This window comes from Actinia tenebrosa, unplaced genomic scaffold, assembly GCF_029948245.1.
Source record: "Actinia tenebrosa isolate PJP-AT-01 unplaced genomic scaffold, QUT_ActTen_1.0 PGA_scaffold4__44_contigs__length_22323623, whole genome shotgun sequence".
NCBI classification, from domain to species: Eukaryota; Metazoa; Cnidaria; class Anthozoa; order Actiniaria; family Actiniidae; genus Actinia; species Actinia tenebrosa.
The window spans coordinates 1,895,933-1,916,173 of NW_028292581.1; the positions used below are offsets into that span (position 1 = coordinate 1,895,933).

Here is a 20,241-nt window from a genome sequence, read left to right on the forward strand (position 1 = left end):
TACTTAACTAAAATTATTACGAAACTCGACATCATATGTATTTGTCACTCTATAACTAATAGAAAACTAAGGCCCGATCCATACGTCGCGCCTTTCATGTGCCGAACCTAATAGTATCTATTTGGCACATGAAAGGCTCGACGTATGAATCAACTAACTATCCTGAAAATCATATTTCTCGAAATCGTATAAAGCGATTTCTTTCCGTTTTTCAGAAGGACTAGTGGAATAGTAACTCAACACTATGATCCCCAAAAAAGCTTTTCCCAAGTTCAGAAAGGAAAGGTTTCGATCACATAATTGTGTCGACCCAAATAGGATATTAGGTTCGGCACATAAAAGCGCGACGTATGAATCGGGCCTAAGCTTTCATTCACATCCTGGATTGACTATGTAAGCAGCACCCCTCCCTGATGAAAATTATGGATCCACCTAGCAGGCGGGCAACAAGACAAAAGTGGTCTTTATACGATGCCTTATGGTACAGAATTCTTGACACGTGAAGAGGGGATAACTTGTCATTTAGCAAAAATGTTTGCTCTCTTTATAGGATGGGAAATGCATGGGAGGTAGTTCTTGCTTCTTCTCACTGTTTTGACCAGTAAAAAAATAATGGCAATGTAGCATTTGAAAAGCTTTTTGCTTCTTGTACCTTGCCAAACCAGACATGGATCCTTGATTCACGTTTTTGTGCATGAAAACCCCTCCCATATGTTGAAGGGCGGAGATGCTCGTCGTATCTTTCATGAGTACACGAATAGAGAATCTGGAATCTTTTAGGGTGTCTAAAAGATTTTTGGGAAATTTCAATATAAGCTGTTATCTTTTATGGTAATTTTTAAGATAATAAAATATTACATAACAATAGCGCGATGACAACTTTACGTGTTTGAAGTTCACGTCTTTGGAACTATTAAAATCTAAAAGTTATAATTTTTATTTAAGGTATCAGGCCGGTTACCCGTAGCGACCATTGTGCATTCAACTCTTAATAGCGCAAAACCTTTTAATCAAAACCTCAACAAAGGATACATTTTCTGAAAGCTGAATAAATGTAGAAAGTATTCCTTTTTTCCCTTTTGTAAAATATATTCATCATTTTAAGTTAGGGCGAATTATTCAAATTTTCATTATGGCATATTAGCAGAGTTCGATGAAAGCCGGTAATGATGGGAAACCAATGCTTATTGCCTTTACGAGATCACAAGACATCACTTGTCAAAAGTGTGTCTCCGGTTTTTTGATTAATTGCCCCTTTGCTGTTTTATACGCTCTTAAAGTTATGACGATGCTACGTCACTGGTATACAAGCCAAAGTCCGCGATAACTTAGGAAATAAAACAAAAAATCAAAAATCGGAGACACTCTTTGTAAGAACAACTATGCAATATGATTTCTCCAAAATTTCAGTTAAATCGGTCAAATTTCCTTTGACATAGGACTCAAAATGTACCGAACGCAAAATGCGAGAGAAATGCTAAAATGTTTCTGACATTGTTGACACAAACCGTATTTCCTTTATTACTTGCTATCAAAATTAACTGTCGAAATTTTGTATGGGGAAAATCGAAGACTATTATATATTCAATTGTAAAATGTAAAAATGTAAAAATCGACACTCATGAGCAATTTTGGGGTACCGGGCCATGATACTTTAATAATAACAACTCTGATAACAACTGGTATCTTTTAGGGGTAGAAATCGTATGCTGTCACTCCCACCTGTTTAAGATTCAGGCATCTTGTAGGGGTCATTTTGGAAAATTCCGACTAGCATCCCACCCGTTATCACCAAGAATCACCCCCCCCCCCCCCCTCTCCCGGCCCCCTACTTCAACTGTCACAAAATTCAGAGTTTCGGCTTGCCCTTACCCTACCCCTTTACTCTAAGCCCAATCCCTAATCATATCTCTTACCTTAACCTTAGCTTAGGATATTTTTTTTAAACATTAAGAACAAATTTCATATACCTCTATATATTATGCTTTTTTGTGGTATTAACTGCTTTCTCTTACAACCATCAAAATCATTGAAAATATCAAATATAAAGTGGAACTAAAGGACTATGCAATAATTATCAAAAGGGGAATTCTAAAATCCCCAGATTGGACTTAAAATGGAATACCCACCATAAATGGAATACCCACCATAAATGGAATACCCACCATAAATGGAATACCCACCATAAATGGAATACCCACCATAAATGTAGTAAAAATCAATCGTAAATGTAATAACCAATTATTGGCATAAGGATGGAAGTGCAAGAAACAGCTGTTAAGGCAGGCTTGTCACGTGATTGTGGGATTGTTTTGAGAAAAGATGATGAAATAGTCCTAAAACAAATAAATAAATAAAATTTTAAATCCATTATCGAAATTTTGCAAAACTTTTGATTTATCTTGAAAAGGCATTTCAAAATCGTCGAAAACTTATACCTTTCCGAGTGGAGACTGGGGCGAGTCAGATAGAAATCGCATTTCTTTATTCAAAAAAGAGAAAAAAGTGAAAATTAGCTTTGAACATGTTTCTTTTTTAGTTTCCGAAAGACAAATGTCTAAGATTCGTTAGTTCCATGCCTTTAGCTACATGCGCAGCAAAATGCGCAGTGCAAAACAATGGAATTACATAGGTAATTCCCTTGAAAGAAACTTTGCCAATAACTTTGTCCCGAAACTTTGCATGGAAATTAATTATGCAGGTCATTTTTTCTTCTAGTATTATATGTATGGAAACTACTATTCCTTATAGGGAAATCACTAAGATATGAAGGAACTAGGCTATGAAGGCATTTAAATACTAATATGCATTTATGCATTTTTCTTGTCTTGGCTAAATCTACCCGGCCATCCCAATATTTGTAGAGCTTCCTGAGAACTCTCCCTATTTATAATAATACGAGCTGTCCAATTTTGCAATTTTTGGAGGCGCTGGCTCTTTCCAGCTGAGAGTTCCCCCCAAACTGTATCTGTATAATGAAGTATTGGCAATATCAAGCTATTATATACACATTTGGACGCTTTTACTGTTAAACAAGATCTTATGCGAGAAAGCAAACCTAATCGTTTGTAACCTTTTTGCACATTGCATCAACGTGTACATTCCAATTTCAACTTTCATCTAAATAGATTCCCAAATACTTAAATTCTAAGACTCTATCAACGTTCTTTCCTTGAAGCTGGATTCTAAGTTCTGCTCCTTGTAATCTTTGCCTTGTACCAAAAAGCATCAATTTGGTCTTGCTTGGATTTAGTATTAATCTGCTGCTTGTCATCCAATTCTCCAATCTCTTCAAATCTTGCTGGAGAGTTTCTTCTACAACACTTGCGTCAGCCCCAGAGGTGTATATCACTGTATCATCTGCATACATACCAATATGTTATTTCTGTACACATTGAGGCAAGTCGCTAATGAACAGGACAAACAGTATAGGCCCAAGTATTGACCCTTGAGGTACACCGTAATCGATATGAAAGATGGATGAAAGTTCCTTTCCATAATTAACTCTTTGTGTACGAGTGGTGAGATAGTCACAGTACCATTCTAGACCACTTTCTCTCACACCATAGTGTTCTAACTTGTGGAGAAGGCATTGATGATCTACAACGGAAGAACAGAAATAGGTCTGTAGTTATTTTCGTTATTCTTCTTTCCTGATTTGAATATTGGGGTAACTTTTGTTAGCCACAATATCTTCCATGTTGCTCATAAAAGTAGGAATGTCATAGTATGGTGGTCTATAAAAGGCAACAATAAGGGCTATTCTATTCTCAACTATTCTCATCAAAATATTTCAAAATTTATACGATAATCTTTCCTTCATATTGTGATATATAATTGTGAGCATTGCATTTATCAAAAACCTGAAATAAAAAAATGGGGATCACCATTATCGTTTTTGATTTATCTTGAAAAAACATATCAAAATAGTCGAAAATTTACACTTTTCCGAGACTGGGGCGAGTCAGATAAAAATCGCAATTCCTCTACCCAAAGGAGAGAATAAAGTGAAATTTGGTTTTGAACGTGTTTCTTATTTAGTTTTCGAAAGAAAAATGCCTAAACTTTGTTAGTTCCATGCTTTTAGCTACATGCGCAGAAAAATACGCAGTGCAAAACAAGGGAATTACCTTATTGTGACTGCCTACTTTTGGAAATTGTTTTAAACTTTTCTTAAAACATCGATTTTCCGAGTTGAAATTTAATGCTGATTCCAAATCTGGAAAGAAAAATAGGGTGTCCCGAGCTCGTTTTCGAGATAATCAGCATTTAATGGGAGCCTACGCACGCGCTTTTTGAGCAAAATTGCGCAGGTAGTACTGGGTTACATGTTACCAGTAGCAGGCATGAACCTGACCTGATATACATTCTTATTAAATCGTGGTTTGATGTTATTCTTCAGTCGCGTTCTCCTGAACATTTGCACAGTCCAGTGCATACCAAGTTAGCCTTCTTACATTTACAACATCCCTTGCAAACTGTTTTACATCCACAGCGAATCAACTCCTGACAGGTGTCCTTGACTTGTTGTAGAGTTGTCCAAAGTGGAGTCCAGGACTTTCTAACTTGCTTCCATCCCCAATTAGATGGGCATGGAATTCCAGGCTGTGTATATACTCACCATAAATGTAATAACAACCATAAATGTAGTAAAAACCATAAATTAGCTCATAGATCTAATAAACTCATAAGCAACGGTAAAAGCAATCTACTGTACTCTTAGACGCACTTGTTAATAAAAGACGAATAAATATGTTTGAATGTATTTTGGGACAAAGTCTAAGATTTCACTTCCAAAAGTGGTAGGTAACGAGGAACACGACACCTCCCACCTAAATCGGGTATCACATCCCTTAATGGGGTATAGTATATTATCCTTAGCAAATAAAGGAATTGCATAGTCTTCTTCCAGCAAAATATATAGATCTTAAAGCTCGTTTTTGTTATTAATAATTTAGTAACATGCTATTTGGAGGCTTGCCTCCAAGCACTCACTGATAGCATGGGAAAGTTGTTGGTGAATTAAATACCAATATAAAGTTAATAGAGTATTCTATGGAATACAATTTCTATCTTTGGGAATTGGTACTGCATATATATTCCCATAAGTATCGTTTCAAAAGAAAATTAAAGAATTCACTACTAACTTAAATTAAAGAAATGCGAAATGCAAAATCAGATTTCCTCCTACCCTCCCTCCCTCCCTCCATCAATCCATCCATTCATCCATCCATCTATCGTATCATTCCGATCGCTTGTTCGTTCGTTCGTTTCATGAGGTCGATTGTTTGTGAGGTATATGAGACTTGTGAATCTGTAGTTTTCAAACGAAAACTTATTTTGCAAATAATCAACATCCACATATTTTGGGTATTCTTTTATTTGCAACAATAACTGTACATGCCTTCTTGCTACTTGTGTCGTTGACTACGCAGATGCGAAAGAAGCTTTTTTTTTTTTCTCGCGGTGCCCTGGGGACAATTTTAATACTGCATAGTGCAAACGTATCTAATTATAACTTTATGATTTACTATAATTGTTACAGTAATTGTAATATTGAAGGCAGTTTTGAATTTGCATGTACTCACTAGTCAATGGAAACTACCCACCTGCACTAACGGAATCCTGGGACAGGGCATAAATTTAATTAAATTAAATCCTCGTTCATGCGGCGTTAATTCCCCGTCGTCCTATCTGGGCATTATAACAATTAAATTTACATTTCAAACTCTCATACAGGAACATTGGGATACTGCAAAGTCAGGGTCGATATAAAATTGAGAAAAATGTCACCATTTCCTTTCCACTGACGCCACATTCTGTCATCAAGATAGGATTGAAGATCCTCCTTGCAAATTCCTTTCCTTTCCTTTACACCACATTTCAATGTGTTCCACGCAGATTCTATCTCTTGTGTATGTACTCCTGTTACTGGGTCGACAAAATTTAACGAGTGGTTGACCACGCGATGTCTACTAACAATATTTGGCAGGTGATTTGTTATACCATCGTAAGCCCCCCAGTCGTCTGTATGAAGTTCGCTTCCTGGTAAAAGGCATTTCTGTATGATCGGAAGCAACGTTGCTCGGTCCCTCTTTTGGACCACTTCAAAATATCCACGAACTGGTGTGTAGGCCGTTGAAACTATGCCGAAAACCCAGCCGTCATTGTTTGGTCGCCTTCCTCTGTTGTACTATCAAAGGAAAAAGATATGAAAAAATAATATACACTAATGTGAAATCTAAAAAAAATATATATCACTCATATAAAGAAAGAAAAAGTTCATGCGGATTTGAATTTTTTGTAATACCTTGCGTTTGTGATGGAATTTACTTTCATCGCACTTTAATACGCAAGTTGCACCACCAAAGGGCGTGATGGGATATGCTGCCAAATCTTCCGTGCAGATGTCCTCCAATTTTCTGAAGATTAGAGATACCAGGTTATGTGGAAGTTCAATTGCTCTGCTGGTTCTTTTACGACTGTGATCCTCACTCCAAAAATATATGAGAAGAAGGACTACAGCAAGCGGAGTTTTTGGAAATTCGCCAAAAAAACTGTTGGTCCGCAAACTCTTTTTCTTCTTACACGCGGAGCACCTCCTAAAAAATACAACCTTAATATATCACTAATTACAGTGTATCTAAGCATTATGGAGGTGCATATCAATAGCAAGAACGAAGAAAGTTTGATTAATACGAGAGAAAAAAAACAAAAAGACAACATAAGACATAAGACATTATCAGATATCAATGAGTATGAATGAATATATGATAAAGGGAGAGAAATTAGCTAGCAACAGAGTAAGGATTCGAGTTGGGATTCTTGGTTTTAGCCAATCATTTGTTTAGAATTACCAAGCATTTCTTTTGACTAAAAGATTCACTTCGTATACGTAATTGATTTATCTGTACATAATGCTGTGAATTATTAATGATTGAAATTAACACAATCCCGAAAAAATCTATTTATGATCTTGTTTATGCAATATGATAAGTAAACATTATTCACGTTCAATGAATTAGCTATTTTTGTTTATTCATTTATTCATGCATACATTTAATCCGCCATTCATTTATATGTTGTAGTTATTTATTTACTAATAGTCCCATGAAATCATAGGACAGATAGATGATATTACATGGGCAGCGCGCGAATGTACAGTTTATGTTCGAGTGTTGCAAGGATTTTCAGAGATGAACGATCAGACGCACCATATAGCCATCTCGTGGATATTTATGCCTGATCACAGAGATTTTATGAAAGAAATGTGTATTACATATAGCAGATTCGTAAGTATCATATCAGTTGATTCAACAGACCAAGGCGGAGCATAGCAGAATGTGGTTTAATAAATGAGTTTTTAACTTGGTTTTTAGCTGTTGTTGTTCTTGTATTTTGATCTCTTGACTGTACGTGACCTTTCCCTATAGCGGCTTTTCCCAAGTAATTAAAATCCCTGATCTCCCATTGTGATGCGTTACTTTTACTCCAAATGCATAAAAGTTATACTCAGTGTTCGGGGTTTGTATAATTCGAGTAGCCCACAGCTAGTGTATGGAATGATTTTAATATGTATTACGTATACAACAAACTGTATGCTGGTAATGTTTTATGCAAAAGAACTGCATGGTTATAATATCCAATAATATTTGTTCCAATATGGAATCCCAACTCAAATCCCAAATCGAATTCTTACTCAAATCCTTACTCTAATCCTAACTCAAAACCCAGCTGGAATCCCAACTCGGATAGTCATATTCCACTGAATAAGGGCAACTACAAGTGGTTAAACTATAATTCATCGAGTTCTCACCATTGATAACTGTCAACATGACATTCACTTCTTCTAACCAAGTCCATATTATGGCTGCAGTCACCACAAAACAACGGATTAGCAATGAGACCGTAATTTTGAAGCCAGTTTATAATATTAATTTTCGGAGCATTTTTAAGTAACATCAGTTGATTGAGAGATCTATCCATTTTTTGTCGAGAGCTGTCACATTTCGCTAGTTAAACTAGGTCGGTCGGAAATAGTTGAAGCGTAAATAAAACACCAGAAATGAATGGGCCAATCACAGTATTGTTCTTGGAAGTTGGTTGTCGGATTACAGTTTTAACACCTCAGTATCTTGCTTCAAACAACAGGCAACAGGGAAAGGTCACTTTTTGACGTGTTACTACTCATATATTTTTAAATATAAGAAGATTGTAATAGAAGTTTTGTTGGTCAAGCGTTGTCTCAATAGTTTTAAAGATTCATGAAGATTAAAATTGAATATTAATTTCATATGATTTATTTTTAAAGTAATAGTTCTCTCGACGGCGGTTTGAAGGTGACCGAATATTTATAGATTTTTACCCATGGTCCGACGCGGGTTGTGTATGACCTCGGCACCCGAGTCGTATTCTCCCCGTTGTGCGATGGCCGTGCCAGGAGCTGCTGGAATGCCAGAGTGAATGTTCAAAGTCTTTTCTGCGCAGTAAGCAATCTACCTAAAGTCTTCAAATAATGGTAGGCAAAAACATAAATAAATTTATTCAAGTTTAACCCGAAACGAAACCTAAGTATTATCGTATCGCTCGTTTAACATTGATACGAAATATAATATACAAAATGTCTACGCACTCGAGTTGCTTTAGCTCACGTTCATCTAAACAAGAGAAATCTCTTTCACTTTCTTGTTTACAACCATGGTGGCTTTGAAGTTCCAAACAAAGTTATATCTTTTTCACTTACCTATTTACAACTATGTTTGTTGAAGTGCGACCTTGGAAGTAATTTCAAAGACGGTGAATCAATATATATATATATATATATATATATATATATATACAGGGATATTTTAGGCTGAATTACGTATTTGTAATTAATTTTTTAGGGGAATGGGGTAAAAGAATTCTAATTTAGTCTAAGATCTCACTTTAGATCTTTAGATATAGTATATATAATGGGCGAGCGCGCGAATATAGATATACTAGAATTGATCTCAAAATTCCTATTCATATATCAAATCGCACGAGAGTACAATTTGGAATTTAATAGGTATCAGTAAAGTTTTCAAATGAGTTCTTGTGAGTGGATATGGACTTTCAAAGCGTTACGAGTATCTATTGGTTCCTAAATTATAAAGGTAACTAACAACAAACATGCATACATACATACATACATACATAGTGGGCGTGTTGTATCAGATATACAACCACGAGGGGTATCCGAGTGATTGTATATCTGATACAACACGGACGCGACACGTCGGACACGTCTAGGTTAGTTCCTTTGTGTTTCACTTAAATTTTCAACATTAATGTGAATTTGGCCACGAAAATTCAATTTAAAGTTTATGCAATGAACACAGTTTTGTATCAGATTTACAACGCTCTTCACGGGCGTGAATTCCGTTGTATTTTGCCATGAATTATTAATGAGTTTGATAAACATACTTACCTACCTACCTATCTACATACATGTACATAAAATATATAATATTTTACAATCCATTAAAACTATATACATATATTATAATTATCAGATTTACATACGAAAACTTAATCAAGAAAAAAACTGCTAAGTAATAAAGCAATATAATTATGTTTGTTTATGCTTTCACTTTATTAGATTAATTCTCATAACAAATTTGACTCCTGGACAGAGGTTATTCTTGAGATTCTGTACATCAATCTCATAACACAAAACAGTTTCATGTATTTACTCTATGCCGGATGGCAAAGACACATCACAACGTCAACTGTCCATAATCGTCAGGTGGACGTCCCCTTTCTAATAAGCCACTAGTGCAAAACCTTAAAGGCCTGGTACTCGCTAGTGGCAAACATATAAGTAAATGGGGATATGGTACAGTTTAAACCATCAGGTGTTTAAAATGAAAAAAAAAAATCAGTATCAGTATCAGTAAAAGTATGTTATATATGTTGCGTGTGCTTCCTGTCTACAATGTTTGTGAACTTTAACATTGACTGACTGTTTTTGATGAGGACATGTAACTGGGATAACTTATTTCCATTCTATTTACTAATATGTTTACTGTGCACCTTTTTTTAAGCAGAAGATCTTAAGTTGAATACATTCAAAATCCAACCATACTAAGGTGGGTGGAAATCATAATATAACAATGGATGAACTTGTTGATTTTAAATGCTGTTATACTAAACATTTTTAATGTTTTAAACTTTCAACAAGGGGATCGCTGACTTTCAACAAGGGGATCGCTGACTTTCAACAAGGGGATCGCTGACTTTCAACAAGGGGATCGCTGACTTTCAACAAGGGGATCGCTGACTTTCAACAAGGGGATCGCTGACTTTCAACAAGGGGATCGCTGACTTTCAACAAGGGGATCGCTGACTTTCAACAAGGGGATCGCTGACTTTCAACAAGGGGATCGCTGACTTTCAACAAGGGGATCGCTGACTTTCAACAAGGGGATCGCTGACTTTCAACAAGGGGATCGCTGACTTGCAACAAGGGGATCGCTGACTTTCAACAAGGGGATCGCTGACTTGCAACAAGGGGATCGCTGACTTGCAACAAGGGGATCGCTGACTTGCAACGAGGGGATCGCTGACTTGCAACTCAGAGGTCTAGCCTTCCTACTAAAATACAATTGTAATGACCTTGCATATGAAGGTGTAGGTCATTACAAATGCATCTTGTTGGGAAGGCTAGAACTCTGAGTTGTGGGAAGGCTAGAACTCTGCGTTGTGGGAAGGCTTGAACTCTGCGTTGTGGGAAGGCTTGAACTCTGAGTTGTGGGTAGGCTAGAACTCTGAGTTGTGGGAAGGCTAGAACTCTGAGTTGTGGGAAGGCTAGAACTCTGCGTTGTGGGAAGGCTTGAACTCTGAGTTGTGGGAAGGCTTGAACTCTGAGTTGTGGGAAGGCTTGAACTTTGAGTTGTGGGAAGGCTTGAACTTTGAGTTGTGGGAAGGCTAGAACTCTGAGTTGTGGGAAGGCTGGAACTCTGAGTTGTGGGAAGGCTTGAACTTTGAGTTGTGGGAAGGCTTGAACTCTGAGTTGTGGGAAGGCTAGAACTCTGAGTTGTGGGAAGGCTTGAACTCTGAGTTGTGGGAAGGCTGGAACTCTGCGTTATGGGCAGGCTATAACTCTGAGTTGTGGGAAGGCTATAACTCTGAATTTTTTGAGTTGTGGAAGTTTGACTTTCTTCGTATTTAGAAAGGCATACTTCCACTTGAATTTTGTTTTTGATTACAGGACAGGAAATAAATAATACATCAACAGAGCTAACGTGTGATGAAGTGTCGTTGAATCCAAAAAGCGCATAATAATACATAAATTATGTATTGTTGGTAGGCTTTGGGAAGGTACTTTTGTAGTCTTTTAAATTGGTATGCAATTTATGCTAAAATGCCAAATATAATTTCCAACTGCTATGCAAAAATTTCTAAAGTTTATTCATTTACATGCCATTATCTGCTAAGGTTAAATTATGGGGGGAAATTGAATTCAGTTAACAAGAAAAAAAAAACTAAAATAATAATGCTAAAAGGGTAAAATATAGACTGTTAAGAAATGAAAAAAAGTTATTGACGTTTCGGATGCTATTCCTTAGTCAGAGTAAAAGAAAAGGATGTGGTAGAAAGGAGTGTTTATAAGATAGAATAAGACAAAAGAAACCATTGAGAACAAGGTAGACAACAAAACAAAAACAAATATCAAAAATACAAAAGAATGGGTATTAGTTGAAAGGAAAGCGTTCATTAATCCCGTTGGGACTAAGAGTGCCTTGTGACTTTTTCTTCTTCTAGGGAATCCTGCACCAACAATGAAGACAGCTTTAATTCACATTTATTTTATTCAGGAAAGTTCAAAAGCATGTATAGTTTAAACAATTTTTTTATGTCTGAAACTGTAGTTGAAAATAAAAAAATGGAAATTATCAATTTTTGTTTAATATCTGAAGCGTCATGTAATATTTATAAAAGTGATATGTAACAAAATATGAAAAATAAAAGAGAGTTACATATAAATATGGATAGTCTGACTCGTGTTTGTCTGAATCGTGTATAAATGTAAAGAAAGAAAACGGAATTATAAAATGCATCTTATATATATGTATAAAGGAATTTGAGTTTTTCTTGGTTTCGTTTATGATTTTCATTCTTTTTCTTTCAAGCTTCATTTGCTAATTGTTTTTAGACCTAGTTGAATGTATTCCAGCTAGATGATTTAATTTCTTTATCTGCATAAAGTGATATACATATAGTCCGAACATCATAGACTCGGGTAATCGAAACAGTTGCGGTTTACAAAGCATTCGAGAGAGCAACTATTTATGAAAAAATTATAAAAAACATCAAAGACAGCTTGGAATGGGTACGGCACGCGCTTCATATGTCATACCAAACTTTCGCTGATGCATCTACGACGCTCGATCATTCGAACGACGCACGTTCACCCTACACGACGCTCGTTCACTCAACATCGTCCGGACCGGACATGAGCCATACGGATACGACGCTCGTTCAATGAATCGTACACGATTTGATAAACGAGCGTCGTATCCGTATGGACGTGCGTCGTTTACCAGAAACAATGAATGATCCTTCTATCTGATACGACGTGTGTTGTTCCTCTATCAAAAAATGAACATACTGTGAATCTATAAATGCACAGGGTATTAAATACTTACTGTACACTGGGCATTGGAGTTCACAGGGTATTTGATACTCACTGTACCCTGCACAACTAACATATCGAGTACACTGTACACCTAACACACCTGGTGTGCGCAGTGTATCTAATACCCGTAGAGTGCACAGGGTATTAAATACTCGCTGTATCCTGCTCATCTAACATATCAAATACACTGTACACCTAACACACTTGGTGTGCGCAGTGTATCTAATACATGTAGAGTGCACAGGGTATTCAATACTCACTGTACCCTGCTCATCTAACATATCAAATACACTGTACATCATATACTAACAATATACCCTGTGCATCTAACACAACTGGTGTGCGCAGTGTGTTTAATACATGTATAGTGTATGGGGTATTTAATACTCACTGCATCCTGCACATCTAACATATAAAATACACTGTGCATCATATACTAACAATATATCATTTACATAGAACTACCCCAAACTACCTCAAAATCCACCTTACCCTTCAAATGGCACAAGGAACTGTGAAGAGGAACAAATGGCCATTTCAAGATTGATAAAAAAAACTGGGCCGGGTTGGCATTGTAGTGCATTGTGGGACTTTTAAGGGTACATTGTTCCATGACATCTATTTTGTCCCTAAAACAGTCTCAATGCACTGCAATATCATCTCCACCCCAATTTTTCTCCTCAATCTGCGAATGCCAAATATTCTTACCTTTCCACACAGGACCTGAATGTCTGATTACCAAGGCAGGATTCCAGCAATTTAAATAATTCTTCAGTTGGTAGTTTCTTACAGTCACACTTGTAAACCCTCTAACTGATGTTACCTACGGATATCAAACGTAAATATTTAAGATACCTGATCCAATAGTGACACCATACACTGGACAACGTAAGTAATGACCGTTGGCAACCCAAAATGAACATCTTACTAAAGTCTTTGCGAGCTCTCGCACAAAATCTCACAGGTTTTTGTAGGACATTGTCAGGATCTTGTTAATACTAACGATTCACTCATGATTGTTAGCTGCATGACGGCTGCTAATTAATAATATGCAGTCCGTAAAGTCCTCCACTGGTCTTAAAAAATGTAAAGCACATTGAGAGAAACATATTAAATGCGGCATACAAGAACTCTCCAATATTCATTATGCACACAACTTGATGATATGTTGATTAATTTTAGAAATGGAAGAAAACCGGAGAGCCCGGTGCCGCAGGGACAGAAGCCCTCGTTGCACGGTTTAAGAAAATAGTTTCTTATAACACATTTAAGTTCGATCGCAATATGATAATCAAGCTCCTAACATTTGAAAATATATATATATCAAACAAACTCAGTTCAGTCGTTTCAGTCTATTCAGTCGTTTCGGTTTGAACTACACAGCGCGGTGAGAGCGCCGCACACGACAGAAGCAGGCACTTTCGTGGTATAAGTGTCCGTCAAGTGCAGCAACTTGGTGGCATCGCAGTGTCAACCTTAGCTACTGATTAAGATATACTCGCAACGCTTACAGCATTTGCGCAACCTAGCTATATCTCAAAGTATTCGGAGTCTTTGATGATAGCTTTCGTGATACCGCGCGCGCCACGCCAAGTAAGATATCGGCGCGACTTGCAATGGAAGGTCATTTATCAGCGATGAAATCAGCATCGAAAGGAAACCGCAGAAAGACACCTAAAAGAAAATAAGTGACACAAAAAAGAAGTGAAACAACACTATCAAGCAGCTTGTCGCACTTAAAATCGGCAAGTCTTTTAGTCCGCCAAACAATCAGCTGATTGTAAAAGTGTGATCCTTTTCTACCAATCAGCTCTTAGATTGACAAGTTTGGCAAGTGACCGTGGTCGGACAACAAATCACGCCACTTTTTGCATATTAAATGAGAACATTAAAAAACAAAATATTTCATTTAAAAATTACAATTAGCTCAATATCTACCCCACACATTGGAAATTATAGGAAATAAATATTTTATAAGGTTTTTTTTGCTAGGAATAATTAAATTAACCTTTGTAGTAAATCTGAAAAAGAGAGTAGTAATTTTTTCAGTGATGTACCAGGCTCCATGGCGATTGTAACACGGCTTGTGATTGGCTGGTTTCCTGACTATGGAAGTCGTGCCAAAACCACCAGATGTTTGGCGTGTGATGATTGGTCAATGCTAGATCATGCGATCCAACATACGAGAAAAACACACATCGCCATTTCAACCTGAACTCGAATGTTCAACACCGGAAAACTAGTATTTTAAGCCGAGGTTAACATTTCAAATCATTCTACATGCATTGCTTTCTATGTGGGGAGCAGACTAGATCTGCTGGACAATTTCTTTTTCACATGTATCGCAAGATCGCCCCGAAGACAGTGAACACTGTCGTGCGAGGAATCGTCTTGTTTCTTATCGGAGGATTCCTTGCGATGGTTCTCTTCGCTCTTTCTATTTTACCCGAAGCGAGAAAAAGACAATGGGGAGCTTTCCCCGTAGAAATAATCAAACGTGTTTACTCTACGTTTTGGTGGATTCCACCTTCTTGTGGAACAATGGCTGCTTGTATTGGTTTAGTTTGTCCTGGTCTTGATTCCTGGCTTGGTAAGCCTCATAATTTTCAGCGTGAATGGTCAAGTGTTGCTCGATGCGTTACGATGTTTGTAGGAATAAGTCATGGTACTGCAGTATCCTTTTTGTATTATTATCATAGTGAACGTATTTACGATCTACTTGCGTGTAGCTAGCTTTGATTCGGGTTCATGGGGTCCTTCTGTCAAGTGAGACATTTCAACAATGTGTTCAAGATTTTCCTGTATTCAAGTCACCCTTGATATATTTGCATTAAATCCTATAAAAAACAGTTCCTTTACTTTTTGTTTTTCTTAGTATATTTGTAATCTTGGTTTAAATTCTTCTAAAATTTATCGTAATCGATATTTGAAAGTAATCCTTTATTTTGTTTTGCGTACTTCCGGTATTGCGATTCGTTTTTTTTGGCAAGGTCAGGTATTTTTACTCTAGATTGAAAAAATGGATAGCATTTTTTTGTGTTCATATTTTTTATATATAAAAAAAGACGTATTTTCTAATTTTGAGTGTGTTGGAAGTATGTATGTAGTATGTAATTAAAACTTTTATTTATTTATTTTTTATTTTCAATTTATTGTATTTTATTTTTCTTTTGGTTGTTATTGCTTCTTCTACGTCTGCCGTGGTTAGATCCCACTGGAATTACTTTTATAATCATAAATTCAAAGTTAAAACCACAGCACATATTTGGTTTACTCCCAGACAGTGTATAGAAGATTAGCTCAACCATTCGCATATCTGAATTCAAAATTTCCAGGAGGTGAAAGCATTTACTGAGTCCCCCCCAGACCAGCCCAAAAGAGAAATGCTTCTAGGCTTGAATGTTTTGTGAATAATATTAGTTTTCCCTTAACCTTGAATTAGAAACTTGATTTCACCAGCAGCAGTCATCTATTTATCTTTGTCGCAATGACATCCTTCTTGTTATGGTGGTTCTTTGATCGCTCCAAAAATGGTCTTGGAATTGCCTTTGTTAGTGCTATAGCAGCATCAGTGGCAGTATTTATACTTATGTATGTTGGAGCTTGCATATACAGGTTAGTTCTCTCCCAGCCAATTTATATGTTTTTCCAATCATGTTTATACAACTCCCTGTTAATTTATATGTTTTCCAATCCATGTTTATACAATTTTCCATTTCCCTTGAATCTTGATTCTGTGACTACCAGAAATATCCTTATCACAGCTATACCACTGTTTTTGTTGCTTCATGTGCTTATCAAGACAAAAATTGAAACGGATAAATTGGCAACAGACTACCATATGTTCATCAAGACAAAAAATGAAACAGATTAATTGGCAACAGACTACCATTCATCCAAATTACTGAACAAGTGTGCATTCCACATGATAATGTGTGTTCATGATCAGCATGGGTGTTGACTAAATCTACCAGACTGTGTCTGGTATCAGCATACATCACCATGTTTTGACATTTTTCATTTTTGCTCTTTAGGTATCGGCAGGTTATAGCAGTTGTCCCAGGGCTATTCTTTTCTGGAGCTGTAACATTTGGTAATATTGGAAGACAGCTTGCTATGGTAAGGTTAAGATGGTTATCTTGTAAAATTTCCTGCCCTGCTATCTATTCTACATACATTTATTACTTGAAACTAGATGTAACTAGATGTTGTCTAGTGCCAGCTGCAGCATTTTAAAGCATGAATGTTAAGGCTTTCACATTTGATATGGGGACTGTTTACAGGTCTACAAAATTTTATGTTCTGATGTGGAAAACTACATGTTTATCCCTTGCTTCATGTTTAAGCAGGGCAGTAGTGCCCACTGCACAGGGGCTTCAGGATGTGCCCTCATAAGTAACACTTTTGCCATGGCTTCGGCCATTTAACTCAAAATACAATTTGGGGACTGTCATACTGAATCAAACATTAGAAAAAGTGTTTATATTGTAGTACATATGTATTTTGGTGGTGGCAATGGCTTTCCTAATACGATAAAACGCCATCTAATTTTAAAAACATCTTGTTTCAGGTTGAAACTGTACCAATAAAACAGAAGGAGCATTTAGAGTAACATATTCTATTCATATTTTAAATGAAAAAAAGTTCAATTTATTTTGAAGGTGCATGTTTACGAATGCCAATTCTTCACAATATCTTACAAAATGACAAGAGTTTGTACAATTTAGTTTTCACAAGTATAGTTGTAAATTTAGATGTAGATATATGGAAAAAAATCCCCCACAATGGGACGTTAACTGCAAACCTCTCAAAAATCTTGCAAAATATAGCATGGAACAGTAAAATATAAGAAAGAATTATATTCAAAATTGTACATTTTTGAAAGAATACGGCATAGTGCAAGTTAATCTTAATATTTGGTAGCATACATAGTCAGCAGCAGAGATATTCTCAAGGTTTATAATCTGGTTTAGGATTTGATCATGTGCCTTAGCTGTGTTTGAAGCAAAAATTTAAGCATTCACTAGCCTTAAGATATTTATTACAATGAATTTACCACAGCTGTTTTTAATTGGGAAAGGGTAATAATATCAATCAGCACATTCACGTATCTGAATATGTTGTTTTATTTGCACAGGCCACTGAAATAGTTATTGTGCATTTTCTTTAAAACTATTACAAGTGACCTTTGTTTTTTTTTTTTTTTGCACTGGGGTTTTATGGCTTAAAGTAACAGCTAGTCACTTATCATGATGGCTGACCATTAGTTTTAAGCCAGTCATATCTTGTTTCTGGCTCAACATTACCGGTTAAAATGGCCAGCAAGACAAAGATTTGACTGGAAAAATTGTGGTTGGACATTTTTCTGATGACTGGCTTTAATTATTTTAAGCCCTAGGTTTGACTTAGCTGTTCCTCAGATACAGGGTTTATGAACTGTTTTGAAATTTGTGACTAATTTTGGATGAATGACACTCAAATGCTGGCATTTGATGTGTTGTAAAATACATTTAGTTCAAGTTGAACTCAAGATCATTTTAGGCTTAACTCTATTCATTTAAATATTAAGTTCTTCTAGTGAATAGTTACCAGACCTTCGATCTTTACCTACAATCTTCTGCAGACAGAATAAAATGTTTCACCTAGTATTCTGGAATATGTATACCATCCCCCCTCTCCCCCTGTAGCAATGTTGTCTTGCATACATTTTACCAGCCAACCACTTCAGTGTAGACAACTTCCTCAACCAACATTGATTGGGGGAAAGGGGCACATTATTTTTGCAGAAGATTGTAGCTGTATTAACTTCTAATCAAAGCTACATACCCTTTCATCCACACTCTGGATATTGGCTTGCTGAACTATCAATATAAAATGTTAATCTTAACTTGAGGATTACTGTTATGGTATGGATAATATAAATAAAGATTTGTACATATATACTTCGAACAAAGTATCTGTATCTGTATCTGTAATAGTGTTGTTGTCTCCGGCTGCCTAAACTTACAAATGAATCCACCCTTCATCCACAATTCAGGGCCAAAACCAGGGTCTTGCAGGTGCACAGGAAATGGAACTATGTCTAAAGTAATGGCCATCTTGAGAAGTGGTAAAACATAAGAATTTTCAAAAGCAAAAAAAGATGAATGATCAATCACAATCAAATAACCAACCTAGGATTTGCAGAAACAAAAAAAGACCATCCAATAATGAATGAGCGACAATGGGACGTTTGCATGATGGCTTCTTTTGGCTCCCACTACCAACAAGATGCTTCATGAATTTTCTTTATTTAAATTCGTATTCCCTCATGAGAATAGTAAGACAATAAATTGGTGTTAATTAACCGAACAAAAGAAAGTGTGCAAGGAACTCTGGTAGAGGTCAATGATGCCATCGTGCAAATGTCCTATTAAAGTGATACAAGCTGCAGATGGGGAAAAAAAGGATCTCAGCAGACCTTCAGCTTTTGTGCGGAGGTGCATGTGCACTCCAACTGGTTATGGCCCTGCAATTTCATTACGCACTGGTATCTACCTCTTGTCTGAGCACTCTAATCAATCCATTTTCAGCTGTCAGGAAACAAACTTATTCACAAGTGGGAAGAAACCATTTTACCAATAATCCATCTTTACTGCTCTATAATAAAGTCTGGGATTCTGACTTACTAAGGTTTTTCATTAATCACCTCACTAGTAGCCATCTGACTTTCTCCTGTGCACTTGAGGATTTCCAATCAAGCCTGCAAATCTTCCTGTAATACACTGTAAGCCCATGAAGCATTGTGTTAAGGATCGTGAAGTGTGCTTCTGAAAGACACTCTGTATTGGACAACTCTTGGCAACATTTATAAAAGATCAACCAATGCCATGCAATATAAAGCAAGTTAACAATGGCAATAATAACTGATAATACTGATGAGCAGCATAACAATATTGAATTATCCACTGGATAAGGATTTATACAACCAGGCCCATTTTCACATTGCTACATACTGCTGTTTTTTCAAGACCACAGACTCATTTGCACAGGCTTAGTCGCATTCATGTCAGCTTTTCACAGATACCATTAAAGTGCCTATTACCCTTCTGACAATATTCTCAGTATTGATTCTACATGAGATAAGATGTAGAATAACCCGAAAAACCTGTGAATACTAATAAGTAGATTTACTCTAACTAGACAAAATTTCGTCACAAATTTTGACAAGCAGCAGTGACACAAATGAAACGCTTAAAAATTTGGAGTATTAAACTCAGTTAAATAAAAAAATCGCGAAAGTAGCAGGCTTGTCGTTTTTCTGCCCTGTCGTAGAAATGAGTCTTTTAAGAGTCATAAAACACAGTAGCAGTGTAAGACAAAGGACTATTGTGTACTTCAACCAGCCAACACATGTTGATTGACTTAAGCTGGCTGTTGGCTGATCATCAGTTGATTGGCAGGTGATCAATGATTGTTAATCAACCATCTTTTGTCAACAGTTGGCCAATGCATGACTGATGATTAGACTGGGAGCAGTCCCATTTCCCCTCCAAACGCAGTAAGAGCAAGTGTTTTGGAATTCCTGCTGATGTGTGTAG

The 20,241-nt window shown here is 36.5% G+C and overlaps 2 protein-coding genes and 1 long non-coding RNA gene across 3 annotated transcripts; 2 read left to right on the top strand and 1 right to left on the bottom strand.

Moving 5' to 3' along the window:
- Positions 1-5,364: 5,364 nt before the first annotated feature.
- Positions 5,365-8,428, bottom strand: LOC148906856 (uncharacterized). The gene is made up of 3 exons (XM_089036957.1): positions 7,817-8,428; positions 6,311-6,602; positions 5,365-6,193 (listed from the first exon to the last, which is right to left on the bottom strand). The coding sequence occupies exons 1-3, from the start codon at positions 7,984-7,986 to the stop codon at positions 5,732-5,734; spliced, it is 924 nt and encodes a 307-aa protein (XP_088893083.1). The 5' UTR covers positions 7,987-8,428; the 3' UTR covers positions 5,365-5,731.
- On the top strand, positions 8,387-12,009 carry LOC148906857 (uncharacterized). The gene is made up of 4 exons (XR_016121148.1): positions 8,387-8,518; positions 10,071-10,112; positions 11,234-11,343; positions 11,788-12,009. It is a non-coding gene; the product is annotated as an uncharacterized LOC148906857 (long non-coding RNA).
- A 2,808-nt stretch (positions 12,010-14,817) lies between these two features.
- Positions 14,818-18,601, top strand: LOC116290029 (insulin-induced gene 2 protein). The gene is made up of 4 exons (XM_031696996.2): positions 14,818-15,334; positions 16,104-16,276; positions 16,696-16,780; positions 17,232-18,601. Exons 1-4 carry the CDS (start codon positions 14,942-14,944, stop codon positions 17,271-17,273), a joined length of 693 nt encoding a protein of 230 aa, XP_031552856.1. The 5' UTR covers positions 14,818-14,941; the 3' UTR covers positions 17,274-18,601.
- Positions 18,602-20,241: the final 1,640 nt, after the last annotated feature.

Coding starts and splice junctions, on each gene's coding strand:
- LOC116290029 (XM_031696996.2), top strand. CDS start 14,942: ATGCATTGCTTTCTATGTGGGGAGCAGACTAGATCTGCTGGACAATTT. Junction 16,277..16,695: donor GTTGGAGCTTGCATATACAG/GTTAGTTCTCTC, acceptor TTTGCTCTTTAG/GTATCGGCAGGTTATAGCAG. Junction 16,781..17,231: donor TTGGAAGACAGCTTGCTATG/GTAAGGTTAAGA, acceptor ATCTTGTTTCAG/GTTGAAACTGTACCAATAAA.
- LOC148906856 (XM_089036957.1), bottom strand. CDS start 7,986: ATGGATAGATCTCTCAATCAACTGATGTTACTTAAAAATGCTCCGAAA. Junction 6,603..7,816: donor CATGTTGACAGTTATCAATG/GTGAGAACTCGA, acceptor TGTATTTTTTAG/GAGGTGCTCCGCGTGTAAGA. Junction 6,194..6,310: donor AATTCCATCACAAACGCAAG/GTATTACAAAAA, acceptor TTCCTTTGATAG/TACAACAGAGGAAGGCGACC.